General features: G+C 34.3%; 1 protein-coding gene across 1 annotated transcript in view; it reads left to right on the forward strand.

Moving 5' to 3' along the window:
• TOPAZ1 (testis and ovary specific TOPAZ 1) overlaps window positions 1–16,898 on the forward strand; it is a 112,335-nt gene that overhangs the window by 32,740 nt on the left and 62,697 nt on the right. Inside the window, 7 exon segments of the mRNA XM_058288999.1 lie at window positions 560–699; window positions 1,604–1,689; window positions 2,627–2,752; window positions 4,122–4,185; window positions 9,593–9,744; window positions 9,955–10,047; window positions 12,758–12,873. Coding sequence (XP_058144982.1) covers window positions 560–699; window positions 1,604–1,689; window positions 2,627–2,752; window positions 4,122–4,185; window positions 9,593–9,744; window positions 9,955–10,047; window positions 12,758–12,873 — 777 coding nt within the window.

Consider the following 16,898-nt stretch of genomic DNA (forward strand, 5'->3'; position numbering starts at 1 on the left):
ATAGGCACTCACATATAAACAGTCAAAACTATTTAAAGCAGCTACTCTGAAACAGCATTTTTTATACCATCTTCCCAAATGAAGTTCTCAAATACATCTACAGACTTATTGTATATATTTTCCTAAGGAATAATTTAGAATTCATTTGTTTCATTTCATTACTATAATTTATCAAATTAATGATATTAATTAAATCAATATTGAATGTTATTAAAAAATAGAATAATGACTGATCTTTTATGGATTAGAACACTAGATCCATTCCTCATATAATCTTTTTGCCTGATACGATCAAAAATAGTTTATGTGATAAATATATATATATATATTTAAACCTTACCCCTTCTACTTCTACCCCTACCATAGCTTAACTATTGGTTTTCTAGTTAAGACAGAAACAACTTATTGAGATGGGGTGGTTTGAGTTCTTGAATATTGAAGAATCGTGGTATGTAATGTAGGTAGCTTTAGATTGTGTTTCTACTTACTTGATTCTTACTACTTAAATATTTTTAAAATCAATTTAAATTTTTGATTATTGGTTTTTCTGCTTATACAGCAAAGATTCCAAAAGTGCAGAGATTATGGCTGGTGAATGTCAGTTAACAGCACTGGGCCCAAAACCTCTGTGCTTAACAGTACCGCCTTTGAATCTAATTGCTCATCAAGAAGACACAATACTGAAGCCCTGGATGAATGGTAAAGTTTTCTTTATAAAACTATGTAGAAGATTTTTCCACTGAAAAAGAAAAAAGAAAAAAAAATTTATTAATATTAGAAGATTTGCATATATTTACTTAGTACTTTCGATGGAACAATTTCATTTATGTTGTACAGGTACATTACAGATTATATCTAAAAGAGTCATATTTTAATTTAATATATTTTCACTTGTATTTTAAAATTTTCCATTTTTGATCATTCATAATGCTTTGAACAAAATAAGTACATTAAAGAATGAATTTAGAAACTATAAAATCACTTTTCTGTTTCATCCCATTACTGAACTCATACCACTTGATGTTCATGTTTTTATCTTAAAAACCTTTACATGGTTCATAATGCAAATTACCGCAAAGCTATGCACTAAAAACTTCAACTTATTTCAGATTATATCTGAATGCTGCCATGTTAAAAAGAATGAAATGATATAAAACTGATTATGTTTTTATTTATCTTTAGAAAATGCTATTTTAAATACCCTAATTCTCATTTTAAAAAACCAGATATTAAGGGATATGATGCCTGAGTTAGTTTGTCAGTAGTTTTCTTCCCTTACAAACATATATTGTGCATAATCATTGTTTAACTTAGAGATAATATCATTTGAATGTACTCTTTGCTGCTATATAAGGCTTTTAAGAAAGTGCCTTCCGTTTATAGGGAATTTAAAATTTAAATTCAGGTCTAGAAATATTTAAGGGCACCTAATATGTGAATTACTCTGTATTTCCCAGTAACATACTATGATAGCACTGTCTGTAAATTGAGCATAAATATCTAAAATGCAGCTTTAAAGTAGGTAGTCATGATCATCTGTTTTATTGTTATAAAGGGAATAAGCTGTAACATATTGATATGTAATATTCTTAATCATTTCTAGATTTCAGATTTCCAGGAAAGCATTCTCTCCTAAAGTTGCAGAATCCTGAAACATGTGAAATATTTAAGAGGGAAAAAAATGTAGGAGTAAGTTCCCTAATGAAAAAAACAACAACAGTAATTTCTTCTGAAATGCTAACTTTAGAAACCTTTGGTTATATTTCCGTCGTCTTTTTTTTTATCCCCCCCCTTCCACCTGTAGCTTTTTGCAGACTGTCTGCTCTCTGTATCCATTCGCTATGTGCTGTTCTGTACTTTTTTTTTTTTTTTTTGCTTTTCTTCCTTTTTTTTTCCCTTGCTCTCCGCGGCATCTGCGGGAGGGGTGACTCTCTGCGGCATGTGGGCCAGCTTGCCTTCACATGGAGGCCCTGGAACGTGAACCCAGGGCCTCCCATATGGTAGACAGGAGCCCAACTGATTGAACCACAGCTGCTTCCCTTCTTTTCTTTTTTTAAGCATTTCCAGACACTATCTGGATATTAGAATGAGGGATGGTGGTAAGAGGCAGAAAATAAATAATGATTGAGAGTATTAGTAGCTCCCAGTGATGGAGAAGAAAAGAAAAAGAGTTTGTTGTTAAAAAGTTTCAACTCTGTCATTTACCTTTTTCTGTTAATTGGAAAAGCTGAGAAGAGATTTGTTTCTAATAAATGTATCTGAAATATTCATATTATAATAGAATTAACTTTTAGTAAAAGTTAATAAATAATACGATGTGGGACAGAAGAAAGAGTAAATATGATTTTAAAAAACATATACAGTAAAGTAAAATAGCAATTGTTTTGAGGGAATATTTTATACTAATAGAAATTGGAAAAATTCACCAATTACTTTAAATTGATTTTTCATTGTTTTTCAAAATATAACTTGTTTGGCAGTTTATTTTTTTCTTACAAATTGATGAGCAATTTATCTTGATACTGTTCTGGGTATATAGTATTTCTGGTTGCTTCAAATTCCTTCTCACTTGATTACAATAAATATTTTGCATTTAATACCAAAAGGAAATTTATCTAATTTTTAGGTATTCCAGAAGCCTCTAGGGTTGATGATACCTCACAGATATTGCAAATTTCATTTTAATACATTACGTGGCTGTGAGCGATCACAATGCAAGTTTGCCCATGTCCCTGAGCAAGGAGATGAAAAGGTAAAACTTCAAAGTCTTTGAAGTAGAGATTATTTTTAATAACTCCCTCAGTCATGCATTTTAATTCAGATTTTCACCAAATTTATATAAAGGAATCATAAATATGTGTTCTTTTGTGTCTGGCAACTTTTGCTTTTTTCTCTTTGAGATTCATCCTTTTTTTAACTTAATTATTAAAAATTATGGCTGTTTCCTTTTCATTGCTGTATAATATTTAATATTCTATTGTGTGAGCATATCACAATTTATTTTATTGGTAAATATTTGTTGAGCATGTGGGTCGTTTCCCAAGTTTTGTATGTTATAGTAGTGATGCTGCCGTTGTTCTTCTCCATGTCCTTGGTGAACATAGAACACATTCTGAGCAGTGAGGCTTGAGACTGCAATTGCTGCGCCTTAGGGCTGCATATGTTCAGCTTTAGTAAATACTGCCAAACAGTTTTCTGAAGTGACTGTACCAAATTACCTTCTCACCAGCAATACCTGAGGGTCCTGATTGCTTCACATCCTCACTAGCTCTTGGTATTATTAACCTTTTAATTTTAGCCATTCCGGTGAGTGGTTAGTGATTCCTTACTGTGGTTTTACTTTGCATTTTCCTCATGATTGAAGCTGAACATCTTTCCAAATGTTTATTGAACATTTGGATTTGCTCTTTTGGGAAATATCCAAATCGTTTGCCTGAGTTCTACAGACTTGTCCTTTTCTTATTGGCCTATAAGAATTCATTATACATTCTGGATACAAGTTCTTTGGAAATATATATATATACCTTTTTGTATTTTATGAGTTGCTTTTCCACTCTTTTAAAGTTATCTTTGATAAACTGAATTTCCTGATTTTTATGTAGTCCAATTTTCTTTTTCCTTTTGTTAATTTTTTGCTTCCTATTGAAATACTTTGTCAAGATGATGATGTTCTCTATGTTTTCCATTAAAGTTTTCTTGTTTTACCTTCTGCATTTAGAAAACTCTAATCCATTTAGAATTTATTTTTGTTTAAGGTGAGTGAAAAGGGTTACAATAGATATTTTTTCCATGTGGCTATCCATTTGGGCCCAGTCATCCATGTGATGAATCAGCTCACTGCGTATGAGTGGGTCTGTGTCCAGACTCTCTGTCCTAATCCATTGGTCAATATGTTTACCCTTGTACCAGTAAATGGTTGTTTTTTAAATAGTCTAAATAAGGCTTTTATAATGAGTTCAGTATACTTTCAAATCTGTGACTTAACCTAACACCAACTTCTTTATTCCAGTGCTTTAAATTCATTTTTTTAACAAGTTGGATTGAGCAAAAAAACAGAGTGAGATTTGTGTACTTTTTAAATGAAATATAAAAAAGTAATTTTACATTTTTGTGACTTTCAGATTTGCATGGATGTATTTAAGAAATTTGTAAGTGTCAGTGAGCTGTGTTTGCTACAACGTGCAGGTATGAAACAATTGAATGATTACAATAAATTGATTAACGAGGAAATGTGCTAAGTGTCTTATAATTTGAAAATAAATCAGTACCTTCTAAGTATTAAAATTGAATGCCTTACCTAAGAATGGTTCCATTGCCCTTAGGAAGGATTAAAAGCAGGCGTGGAATTTTGGTTAGTCTAACACTATAATTCCTTTTCATACTAATATTATAATGATTTAGAAATTTTATTTACAGGTACAAGATAGAGAAAAGGTATTTCAATTCGTTTCTAGAGGGATCTTTCAGAAGCTGGATCTTTACTACTTCAGCTCTTTCTCTTTACTTACCCCTTGTAGCCAGTAAACCACCGATACTGAGCTCTGTGCAGTTCCCTAACATGCCAGGCTATGTCATAACAGCAGTGCCACTGCTACCACTGCCACTGCTCTCTCTTCCCAGGGTGTGTCTCCTTCCACACACTTTCCCATGACAAAGACCTAATTGTCTTTCAAGTCTTAGTCGTAGGAAATAGTTAGATCTTTATCTGACCCCACTACCCCGTTTTATCCTCTATCCATGTCTCCTCCTCCTAGTCATGAGCCCCAGGAGGACAAGGACCAAGCTTACTTGATATTTGTCAACTTGATATAGCCACCAAAGCCACATAATGTGTAGTAATAGAGGACTTCAGCTGCTTATTCAGCTGCTTGAAATCTCACTCAGCTAAAAACAAAACCTCTGGCAAATGTATTATTTATTTTGCTAGCAATATCATCTCCCAAAGGATTAGAGGAAGTGCCTGCAAGAACTGCTAGTCTGAACTTATTCCAGGAAGGAGGATGTACTTGAAGGAGAAATAATAGGAGTCTGTTAAGGGAATGCACCTGTCACTGTTGGGTTGTGATAGTCAGGAAGGAGAAACTACATATGGTTAGATATGAAATGAACTTTTTTTAATATACATATTTTATTAGAGAAATTATGAGCTTACAAAACAATCATGCATAACATGCAGAACTCCCATACAATACCCCTCCACCAACACTTTGTATTGTTATGGAACATTTTTTACAAATTATGAAATAACATCATCAATATTACCACTAAGTATGGTCCATAGCTTACATTTGGTATTTTTTTCCATATACCTCCCTATTATTATATATTAGTGTTGTAAATTACCATGTATTAGTATTGTACATTCATTATAGTTCATGAGAGAATGCTCTCATATTTGTCCTGTTAATCATAGTCTATCATCCACCACATGGTTCACTGTGTTATATGGTCCTGTGCCTTGTACAGTCCATCTGAAGTGTACACTCAGTGGCTCTCACTTTCATTGCATCAATAAATTTTTTAATGTTTTCCTTAATCCAAAAGAAAAAAATGCCATATCCCCTATTATTGACCTTTAGCATTGATATATAGCACCTTCTTTGACCTTGATACAGGAATGTTACAATATTGATGTTACCTATAGTCCACAAGTTACATTAATTGTATATTTCCCATGTATCACCATATTCTTACCACCTTGTATTAGTGATGTACACTAATGATTATGCATCACAATTGTACATAACTAGTGATTGTTCTAGTTCTTGTATTTGTACTGTTAACCACAATCCTTATCCACCTCTGGGCTCACTATGTTATTCAGTCCCTAGATTATTTTCTAGCTTTCTTTCAATTGACATTTACATCCGTAGACTACCCCTTTCAGCCTCAGTCACATTTAGATGTAAATGAACTTTTAAATTCCAGAAACATCTTAATGAGATGTGGAAGAAAACAGGATGGCACATAAAAGATGCAGAACTCCCCAAATTATAATTTTGACTGTGTAAGAATCCAACATAGTAACAAGAGGAATATGTCTTAATTTAGTTTTTAAAAAACAAATATGCAAAACAAAAATAAGGGATTATAATGAAGTAGGAAGTTGGCAAGGACCTGTGGAAATTGTTTGGTATTAATATAGAAACTGTATAGTTTAGAGTCGCTCAGAATAGATCCAATATTGTATATTAAAGGCCTTAGTGTTTACAGTGTAAGACCAGGTTGTTTAGGAAAGGAAGACTCCATTAAGATAACTGGATAGCAGCTTAGAAAGAGATGCTCTGAATATAAGCTGTGGATCTTACTGGTCAGATTCTATAGAGAGGCCTCAGGGTGCAGAGGGGGAGATAGCTAAGTGGGTGAGGCTCCTCATCTCCCCATTTGAACCATAGATCCTCTTTTATCTGTTTTGTATTTGAATTTCCACATAAAATTCCCTTTGCAGAAGTATTATGGCTTAAAAACATTTGAAAAACTATTGCCGTTTAGCATATAACAAAATGAATCAATATAGTATATGTTCTGTTTTGCTAAGCTGCTCAAAGCAGATCCCATTGCTAAAAGCCAAACTATTTTATGGTAATTTATTAGCTTCCAAGCTTACAGTTCTGAGGTGGTGAAAATGTCTAAATCAAGGCATCAAGATGATACCTTCTTCCTGAAGACTGGCTGGAAGCGATCCTGGACTCCTCTGTCACATGTCAAGGCACATGGTAGCACCTGCTGGTCTCTCCCTTCTGTTCTGGGTCACCTTGCTTTCAGTTTTTTTTTTTTGCTTCCATGGCCTTTTTTTTTTTCTTTCTTTCTTTCTTTATCTGAATTTCATTCACTTATAAAGGATTCCAGTAAGAGGATTAAAACCCACCCTGAACGAAGTGGGTTTACATCTTAAGATCCTGCTCACCAAAAGATCCTGCTTCAATGGGTCCACGCCCATAGGAATGAATTAACTTTAAGAACATACTTTTCTGGGAGTACATACAGCTTCAAACTACCACAGTATATTAGCAATTTGATGGACAGAGTTAAGGTTTTTTGAGATCTTGCAAAAGGTAGTAATATCCGTAGTTTAAAGTGACCAAAGGAAGCACAAGAGGTATGAATTTGCTTGTATAAATTTAGAATGAGAAAAGCTATTTGCTTCAACTATTTTAGATTTAATATCGGTATTATCCAAAAATTTCCAATTTATAAGACTAACAACAGTTCAGTCAGCTATTGACAAAGGCATGAACAGATAATTATATTTCCTCTTATATGAATTAGAAACAGTTCTGGAGAGGAAAATCCAGTGGTTACTGGTTCACTAGAATTGTGTGCTCCTAATCACAGAAAGGAGTAAAGTAACCAATTCTAGTAAGTTATTGACGAAATGGTATTATGAATGGCAAAATCCTTTAAAAAAGCATTGTAACAGTTTATATCAGAAAGTATTAAAACGTTTAAAACTTTTTACCCAACAGTCTAACTAGAAGAGATACTTTTAAAAGAAGATGTTAATTTGATATTTTAATAAAGTTAAATAAAGAACTCAGTGGACTCTCTAATACACTGGCTGACATAGATTCTTTCCAACTTGCCCTTCATCTTAAATATATGCAGTTCCAGTTTTATTAATGTTATAGTAGCAGACACTTTGAATTGCCTGTGTTATCAGTTGATCTGCTTCTTATGTAGGCCTTTATCTAAATGCTGCAAAGTAAATAGCAACAATACTTTATCCATATTTATCCTGGAAAAACAATTGTAGTATATAAAGAAGCTTTACAACAAATTTGAATACTATCATGCCACCTTATTAAAATTGTATTATATCTTTAATGTTAATTTTTCTATTGTACTGTTGAGCTTTATCAGTAGCTACTGACTTTCCCAAGCAATACCAGCTAGTAATGAGTATTTCTGGTAGAAATAATTAACAAAAAAAAATGAAGCAAAAAATAATTTTACCCAGAACAATTTGAGCTGAGGTGTACAGATTTTAACCTGGGAAATTTATAATAGGAAGGGGAAGGATCAATAAACTTACCCCACTTAAAATAATTTTACTAAAATCAGTAGAGAAATTTGAAGTGGTTTAACCAATGTATAGAAAATAGTTTTAAGGAATTGAATTGACATAAAGAGAACACTTTCTCATGGGAATTTAATCAGTGTTGTTACAATTCTTAATAGAATGTCTAATCATAAACTAGAGTCAGAAACTCCCAAAGTCAAAATGTTGGTGGGGTTAAATCAGCAAGAAGTGGTGTGTGTCAGAATAGTCTGCATCCGGGAGGCAGGCTTGGCCCAGTGGATAGGGCGTATGTCTACCACACGGGAGGTCAGTGGTTCAAACCCCGGGCCTCCCTGACCCGTGTGGAGCTGGCCCACGTGCAGTTGCTGATGCGCGCAAGGAGTGCCATGCAACACGGGTGTCCCTGCATAGGGGAGCCCCACGCGCAAAGAGTACGCGCCGTAAGGAGAGCCGCCAAGCGCGAAAGAAAGTTCAGCCAGCCCAGGAATGGCACCACACATGCGGAGAGCTGACACAACAAGATGACGCAACAAAAAGAAACAGATTCCTGTGCCACTGACAACAACAGAAGCAGACAAAGAACACATAGCAAATAGACACAGAGAACAGACAACCAGGGTGGGGGGGGGGGAGAAATAAATAAAATAAATAACTCTTTAAAAAAAGGAAAAAAAAGTCTGCATCCATCCCCAAATTAGCGATTTCTCATGTGACCAGGCCACTACCTCAAGACTGAAGCAGTTTGACTCCTTGGGAGTTCCTCTTGAGACCATGATGTGTTTGATGATTTGAACCTATTCTTTATGGGTAATCCCATGAGGTAGCTTCCAGTCTAATGCTGAACATGCCTGCATGAATTCAAATATTACTTGGTTTAGTTTGTTAAAGATTGTCAAGGCAATATGCCAGAAATGGGTTGGCTTTTACAGTGGGGATTTATTAAATTGCAAACTTACAGATCTGAGGCCATGAAAGTATCCAAATCAAGGCTTCATAAGGAGATGCTTTCTCACCGAGCTACAGCTGTGGGCAATCAGACACATGGCCACGTCCTCTGATCTGCCCCTCTCCTACTGGCTGCGTTGCTTTCTGCCTCTGGCTTTGGTAGCTTCCTCTCAGCCTCTTTGTTTCATTGATTTCAGCTTCTGGTTCCACGGGCCTTCTCTTTCAGCTTCTAGATTCCTCTCTGTCTCTGCCACTTTTTTATCTATCTTTGGCCTTTTATTCCTCCATTATAAATGACTCTGGTAAAGGGATTAAGACCCACCCGGGGTCACACAATCTAAACAGAGGACTTTAATTGAAGTAATTTAATCAAAAGCTACCCCTACAGTAGGTTTACACACAGAGGAATGGATTAGCTCTAAGGACATGATCTTCTGGGGCCCACCCAGCTTTAGACTGTCACATTGTCATTTTGACTTCCTTTATGTTCATCAAATATTTCTGCTACTGGAAATGTTCCTTTCAAGAAAACAATTTGTTATTTCTTTAATTATAAAAAAAGTCTTAATTTAGGAAAGATGGGTATTTGAAAAGTAGCAAATGACTTTAACATATTTTCATTTTCAGCAAACATGTTTATGGAATACTACAGAAAGTTTCCTCCGGGTATACACTTTGATTTAGAAGTGTTAAATGACCTTCTAAACTCTTTACTCAAACATTGTTTATTGAAAGAAGTTTTTCAGGTTGTGAGCCTCAGCATAATGGTTAAAATACTGGTAAGTAACCTAAAAACATATATAATTTTCACATTTTAAGTGAATTTCTGTGTGTGTTTGTTGTTCATATAATTTAGCAGTTAAATATCTGTATTTGTTGAATATTTCCTAGAGAATGCTTGTGTTTGGTTCAGCATAAATGAATTTGAGAAACTTAAGGTATATTGAAAGAAGACATGAAAATGTGTGTAATTTCTTTGTTTTATCCAGCCTGCTCTGAAAATAATTCTAAAAATATTTGAGCATGTAGCAACTATGAACTTAAGGAATGCTGTACCTGCTTTAATTGATATCTTTTGCAAGGTATGATTTTATCTCCTTTAGTCTCTGATAGTAAATAATTTAGATCCTTAAACTGCCTTTTATTCACAGTCTGGATACCAAAGAATTCTATGTTTAGAAATGTTCTTTTTCCCCATAAATAAGTTTCATAGACAGACTCCAGTGGCTGGCAGACCTTCCCCTTAAATAAACCATTCAGGCACTCCAGGTCTAATTTCTGATTCCTGAACTGTCCTCATCTCTAGTCCTTAAAGATGATTAAAGACAATTCTCTTTGCCCAAAAGCTTTGAGGTAGTTTACAACAAAAATAAATACACAAATTATTATATAAATAAAAAATTGTGACCAAACAAAGAAAATAGGCACAGAGAAATGTGTTGGCTGGGAATTCGTTTTAAATTCAGCTCTAAACAAAGAGAGAAATAAGAATTTTTTATGGCTCTCATAAGAATATATGAGAATTTTGCTTTTGTTGAATACTTCATAGTATTTGATACTACCCAGTCATTCTTAGAATAAACCTAATAGTTGAAAAAGCCCCAGTTTTCTTTAGAAAGAAGCTGTGTTCATTCTAGTAGATGAACGAATGTTCCACATTGCAAAACATGACAGAATTACTTGCTTGGACATTTTCTAAACAGAAGTTACCAGTCACTGATAGTAGTTACAGAAGAACGTCAGTAAGGATCCCATAAATTGACTGATACTGAGTAACTTGGCTTTCTGCAGAAGACCCAAATAACTACATAAATAAACTTGTTAATGACAAAGACGATCATTTTCATTTTTGTATGGTTAATAAGCAGACATTATTTCTGGAAGTTGTTTGATGCAACCAGTATTGCAAGTATTTCAGTGTTTAGTGACGATAAAACTGTATTATGATCATAGAGGAATATGCTTTTCCTCTTTCTTCCTCTTAGCAGTATACCAGACCCCATCTAATTAACAAATACCATTAAGAAAATGCAATTAGCAGCTTATTTTGTACTCCTTTAGGATGTCTAGTTTGTCAGGAAACAACTTATTTTTATCCCATGCTTTTTGTTTTGTTTTTTAATTGAGTTTATTTCATATACCCTTGATTTTGAGCAGTGTTAAAGGGCAAATTGTTTTAAGTGTGTCAATAACCAGGTAACTAAATTGTTCTCTTACAGGTTCCTTTATAGTTGGCTCTGTCCATTTAAGTCAAAAGTCACTGCATTGTCAGTGAATACAGATAGACTGTAAGAGCATAACAGTAAAAAATTATGGCGTTTCCTCCCTTACTTTGTAAAGTTTGGAAAACTGTCTATCAGAGGTAGAGGGTGAATAGTTTAAGGAAAGGAGCTCCTTTCCTTTTTTAAAATAAAATTGAGGTACTGATATAAATAATTTAAGGATTAGAGCCTGGTATTTAAGACAGGCTTAAAATTTTTTTATGAAGTTTTCCACCAAAACTGTTTTCAGTTTAAGTTGTTCAATCATAATAGTTTCCAGGACCCAAAAGGGACCTAGTGCCCCTGTATTACAATAATTTTCCTTGAAGTCTACAGATAGGGAAAAATCTCTGAACAATCTTTTTACCATCATCCATCTGTAAGAGAAGTTTAATCTCAAAATATACATCAGTTATAAGTACTAACAGCCACACTACAGGGTCTCACACAGAGATTTGTTATACTCTATATTTTTATGTATTATACTGTTTATTTTTCAGACACAATAAAAATATGAAATATTCTGATTTAGCTTAATTAAGGTAGATTTTCCCCATTTCTCCCCTGCTGTTTTATTAACCTGTCCAAATTCTTTCTTTGTTACTCCTTTCACATCTAGACTGGAGATGGAAAGCATATATTTTCCCAAGCATTCAAAACCATGTCGGTAGTTAAATAATCTCTAAAAAGGGAAAATTTCCTGAAAACTAGAATGCAGTCATAAAAGATTTTCAAATACCCCTCAACTGACTCAATCTTTACTCCCAAATATTACCAATGCCTGGGCAGGCAAGCATTAGAGAACCTAATCATACTACTTTTGAGCAGAGGGTAACAGGATCATTTGAGCTGAAACAACTAGTTAAACTGCCAGCCTGCAACCTTGACACAAGGTTGTACTCCCCAGGTAATGTCACCCCTTAGAAGACCTGTCAGAGAAAGCCTGACACTCATCCTTCCATTCTCCTACCAGAAACATCTAGATAATTCTGTTAGCTCTCTCACTAAAACTAGGGAGCATGAAGAAGACAGGAAATAAATAATATGTGAAAGAAGGAGAAATCTTTGAGTTTTAAAAGTCAAATACTGTATTTGTGTGATGAGCCACCTGGCTTATTCATTTAATAAATTACTGATTCTTCTCTAGGCAAGACCCTGTATAAGGCACAGGAGAAATAGTTCTCAGGAAGTTTACAATCAGGGATGCAGAATGAATACCAATGCCTACTAAAAGACAGACTGAGTACCAAAGAAGAGGTACAAATGATAAGGGATTGAGATAACTTGAGCAAGAAGAAAAGTGATTGGAGCCAAGTTTTGAAATGAAAATAATTTGAATATTTGGAATAGAATGTCTTATTGTGGTTCTCAAAGAGTTGAAGAAAATATACTTCAAATTTTTGAAAAGAGTTTTAATTCCACTTGTCTCCATGTTTCACTTCTTCCATATGTCTCTTAATTGTTTCACACACATTGGCTTCTCGGTTCACATTTTTACAAGAATGTGACTACTTTTTTTCTCTTGCTGTAGCTTGTTGAAGCTGGGATGGTACTTGATCCAGAACACTTTAACTATATTGTTAAGCTCTTATACCAAGTACAGGCGTCCAAACAAGAAATAACTGCAGTTCTGGAAATGAAGTCTAGGTGAGGAAAAATGATTTCGGCTACATTGTATGTATTTTACTGGGGATTTATAAAGGTAGAAGGCAAAGCACTCATCACTGTTCATATATCCAAACATCCTGGTAGTCCATTGTGAGTCCTTCTCCCATCTCTTGGCCATGTCCTGCGGTAGTCAAGGTGCCTCTAACCAACCCTCCTGGCCAGCCACAGAGATTCTCTCTCAGTACTTCATTTCATCTTAATATCTGGCACATCAAGGGTAAAGGAGTCTCTCTTATCCTCTCTTTCACAGCTTGTTTAATTCCATGTAAAGCACTCTTTTATGTGTATACAAATTACCTTAATTCTTTTTTCTTTTACTCACTTCTGTGTCATGTTAGCTTAAGAAAATACCTTAATTCTCTCCCTTATTCTTCCTTACTTGTTTACTTTCTCTAGTCAACTTATGGGCCTCCAAAGGCCTTTGTTAAATAAACTTCTGATAAATATAAGAGCAGCATCATAATATACCTGCATTGAAAAAAAAGAAGAGCAATGACTTTTAAAAACTTTATTAAATATAACATACATAGAGTATGCAATTCTAAGTATTCGAATGAACCTTAATTATAAAATGAAATCAGATATGATAAAGAGCAAATGGCACCAACCACCAGAGTCCTTCAAAATGCCCAGCAATTCTTCTAAAGAGAACCTAACTGTCCTCGTTATCCTCTAATGCAGAGGTTCCCAAACTTTCTAGGTTCAGTGTCCCTAGGCCCAAAGAAATACCTTCACAGTCCCATTTATTAAATAACTAGTTAGGTCCAGAGTAGTTTATATAGTGTCTGAGAGATGTCACATAAAAATTTAAAATATCCTGTAGTGACCTTGTGAATTTACTGTAATGCCTTGGTGCACTGTTAGGGAATTGGGGCTCTAATTAATATTATTTCCCTTTAAGTACCAACATTGAAGATAAGTTTGACCTTATCAGTTCTGTGATTTATTTTCATTTGCTTAATTACTTACTGATATTAGTATTATAATACCATAAAATATTATACTATAACATTATATGATATTGTAATACTATAATATTAATTAACAATATTAATGTTTTCTATGAAAATTATATTACTTTGGTTAAATAAAGTTTTTTTGGACTACCTAAGGAATGTATTTTTGTGAGACAGTTGTAATTTGTCTAGTATATAGTTCTGGAATGCACCATTTAGTAGGATGCATCTAACCTTCCTCCAGATGTTAAGTTCATTTTGTTTCTGAGCTATACGCTAAAGACTTTTCCCATTTTGGGCAGAGGCAATTCTGGGAGAGCACTTAAGTGGGAACTGCCAGATTCAATAGCAGCTGGCACAGGGGAAGTGTTTGCATCAAGGTCAAGGAGAAGCAACAGGACAGCTGCAGAACTCCATTTTCACGTGAGGATTGGGAATAGAATCTGTTATAGGAAGACACCAGAACACACCAGCCTTTGTTTTCAGGGTTTTTAAAGTGACACAATCATACAAATATTCTTAGAGTTTATTTTATACCTTCTGATTCTGAAAATTCTTTCCTTTACTCTCTGCCCCTTTCTGTGCTCCCACTTAAAAACAACTGTATAGTATTTTTAATAGATATCACTATTACTGATTGTTGTAGTTTCCTAGCTGCTAAATAAATACCATACAGTGGGTTGGCTTAACAACAGGACTTTATTGTCTGCTCACAGTTTCAGAGACTAGAAGGCTTGCTTCCTCCCAGGGTTGATACTTTCTGGCTAGCCCGCAATCTTTGGGGTTCCTTGGCTTTTCCATCACTTGGCAGTGCATATGACCTCCTTTCTCTTCTGGGTTCTGTTGACTCCTGTGCCTTCTCCTTCTGTGTCTTAATACCTTTGTTTATAAGGACATAAGCCCTATTGGATTAAGGCCTACCCTCATTCAGTGTTAGGCACATTTTAGCTAATATCTTCAGAGGTCTTATTTACAAGTAGGCTTCACACTCACAGGACTAGGAGTTTGGACCTGAACATACCTTTGTGGGGGGCATGATTCAATCCCCAGCTGTGACCTGTCTGACAAAGGAAAGAATAGGAACTCTTCCACTGTGAGTAGTTAAGAGCATGGATCGTGGTTGGTGATACACATCTAGCCCTAGGAGGGAGAAAAAAATTTTTTTAGCATGTATTATTTTATATTTGAATTTTCCTGACATTCTTTGAAATATCCTTTCCTGGGCTAGGGAAATGAGTTTTAATGAGCGCTGATACTTTGATTTTGATTATATTCTTTAATTAGCTATTTCAAGGTTCATTCAAAAGGCTTTCACTTTCAATCAATAAGGCTGCTACAGAGAATTTTAACATTTTCGTACATCAGTGAGAATTTAGGAGTGTTTGTAATCTAGGAAATTGACTAACAAATTCAGTGATATTTAAAATTTTTTGAATTTGAAATAATTTGAGATTTATGGAAATGTTGCAGAAAATTTATTATAAACACTCCCCAGATACCCTTTGCCCAGCTTCCTCTCATGTTAACATCCTACATAATAATAGTGCAATTGTCAAAACCAGGAAATTACATTATTAAGTGTAGACCTTCTCAGTAGATCATAGCATGGTGTACGTGATGTCAGTAATACTGGTTATATGTTAACTTTGATCACTTAATTAAAATAGTGTCTTCCTGGTTTCTCCAAGGTACCTTTTTCCTCTTTTAAATTATTAATAAATATCTTAGAAGAGACTTTAGCATTATGGACTATCCTATTTGTTTTATACATTAAAATTTGTACATCCACTAGTGGATCTTACCTGAAAGTTATTACAGTGCTATTTGACTAATAATTTTGTGTTTCTCTCATTCCCTCTGTGTTTATTAATTGAAATTCTTCATTAAGGAAGAGCTGTACCATCTCCATTTATTTGTTTATTCAGTATTTGTATCAGTATGGACTTATGAATATTTATTTTATTCCATGATGTATTTTGCTGCTCAAATTGTCCCAGATTTGGCCTTTGGAAATAAATTCAAGTTGGTTTCTATGTCCTTCATCATGCTCCTATCATTTTTCTAGCACTTTCTTTTCTTTTGGATCCTCAGGACATTCAAGACTCATCACATATTTTTCCTGCTTCAGTATTAACAACAACCGTTTCTCCAAGATGCTGTGTGGTTCCTTTTATTGGAGAATGGTTTTGAGAAACTAAGATCTGAGTGCTGGAAGTACACATTGATGTGAGGTGTTAAGGCAGCTAGGTCTTCTCAGCAAACAGGGCTAGGAAATATATATGTGTGCCCTAATCATACATATACACACAAATTTATTTCTATATCTATTTGTATGTATATGAAAATAACGTATGTTCATACTGCAAGCTCAATTCCAGTCCAACACCACAAGATTCATGCTAAGTTTCCCTCTTTTCTTATAAATTCTTTCTCTGCCAGTAAGAAACTAGATGTTTCATTATCTACAGTGTATATACTCATTCAATCCTAGTATTTGCATAGAGTACTTTGAGAATTGGGAACCCATACCCCTGTGGGGAAAGAGTAAATTTATTATCTAGATTACAATATTAGTATAAAGTTATTTTTGCATTCGCCAGAATACTGTTTTTTAAGTTACTTAGGTTAGATTTTTTTCTCTCCATTCCCATTCAGTGTGCTTATGTAAAATAGTATACTTAGGTTTATTTGATACTGCCTGTATTATACTTTGGGTTCTCTCCACATCCTAGTTGATTTTTAATTGTTTATTTAGGGAGGGAGAGATATATGAAACATTGCTATTTGTTTTGAGTCAAAGACATACTAAAAAAGTATGCACTGAGAAGTATTGCTCTTTCTTATCCCTACACTCCCATTTCCATTCCCTCCTTTCCATCTTTTTCTCTTCCCACACTGGAGATAACTAAACTTTTTAGTTTCTGGTTTTCTTTCTGTGTTGAGCAGGTATAGATTTTCTTATATCTGCTTCTTTCTTACATAAAGAATATAGCATACAACAAATACTCTTTTGAACTTTCCTTTTGTAATTTAACAGTATATTTTGGA

Source organism: Dasypus novemcinctus, chromosome 26, assembly GCF_030445035.2.
Source record: "Dasypus novemcinctus isolate mDasNov1 chromosome 26, mDasNov1.1.hap2, whole genome shotgun sequence".
Lineage (NCBI taxonomy): Eukaryota > Metazoa > Chordata > Mammalia > Cingulata > Dasypodidae > Dasypus > Dasypus novemcinctus.